General features: G+C 40.8%; 1 protein-coding gene across 1 annotated transcript in view; it reads left to right on the top strand.

Annotated features, from left to right (window-relative positions):
• The window catches only part of LOC119594210 (nucleolin-like), a gene marked incomplete at its 5' end in the record, with an annotated part of 42,003 nt that extends 41,608 nt beyond the window's left edge, over positions 1–395 (top strand). The window contains 1 exon segment of the mRNA XM_037943281.1: positions 116–395. Coding sequence (XP_037799209.1) covers positions 116–341 — 226 coding nt within the window.

Raw genomic sequence — 395 nt, 5'->3', positions numbered from 1 at the left:
GAAGCAATGATTGCTAATTAAAAGACAATGGTAAAGGTTACCTTATTCTATATTTTTCTTTAAAATTTTGGCCCTTCAGCACCACTAATTTCCCTCTTCTCCACTCATCTTACAGCAATGTTAAAGTGAATGGTGCTGCAGGTGTGGTCACCAGTAATATTCTTTTCCCACAAAGCCAAGCCCAGACCCAGCCTCAGCCTAACGCCGCCAAACTCAAGGGACCAGTTAACGGAGATGAGTGTTATTTTTGGCGCACGACAGGATGTGCCTTTGGTGAAGCTTGCAAACACAAGCACATTCCAAACAACAAAGGAATTGACAGAAAACCTTGGCAGATGTAATTTTTATGTGCCCAATTTTTAGCTATTCTCCTAGTTCAGAAAAACGAATTTCAT

Source organism: Penaeus monodon, chromosome 33, assembly GCF_015228065.2.
Source record: "Penaeus monodon isolate SGIC_2016 chromosome 33, NSTDA_Pmon_1, whole genome shotgun sequence".
NCBI lineage: Eukaryota > Metazoa > Arthropoda > Malacostraca > Decapoda > Penaeidae > Penaeus > Penaeus monodon.
The sequence above is the reverse complement of the archived record's forward strand: the minus strand, read 5'-3'. Positions and strand labels throughout refer to the sequence as shown.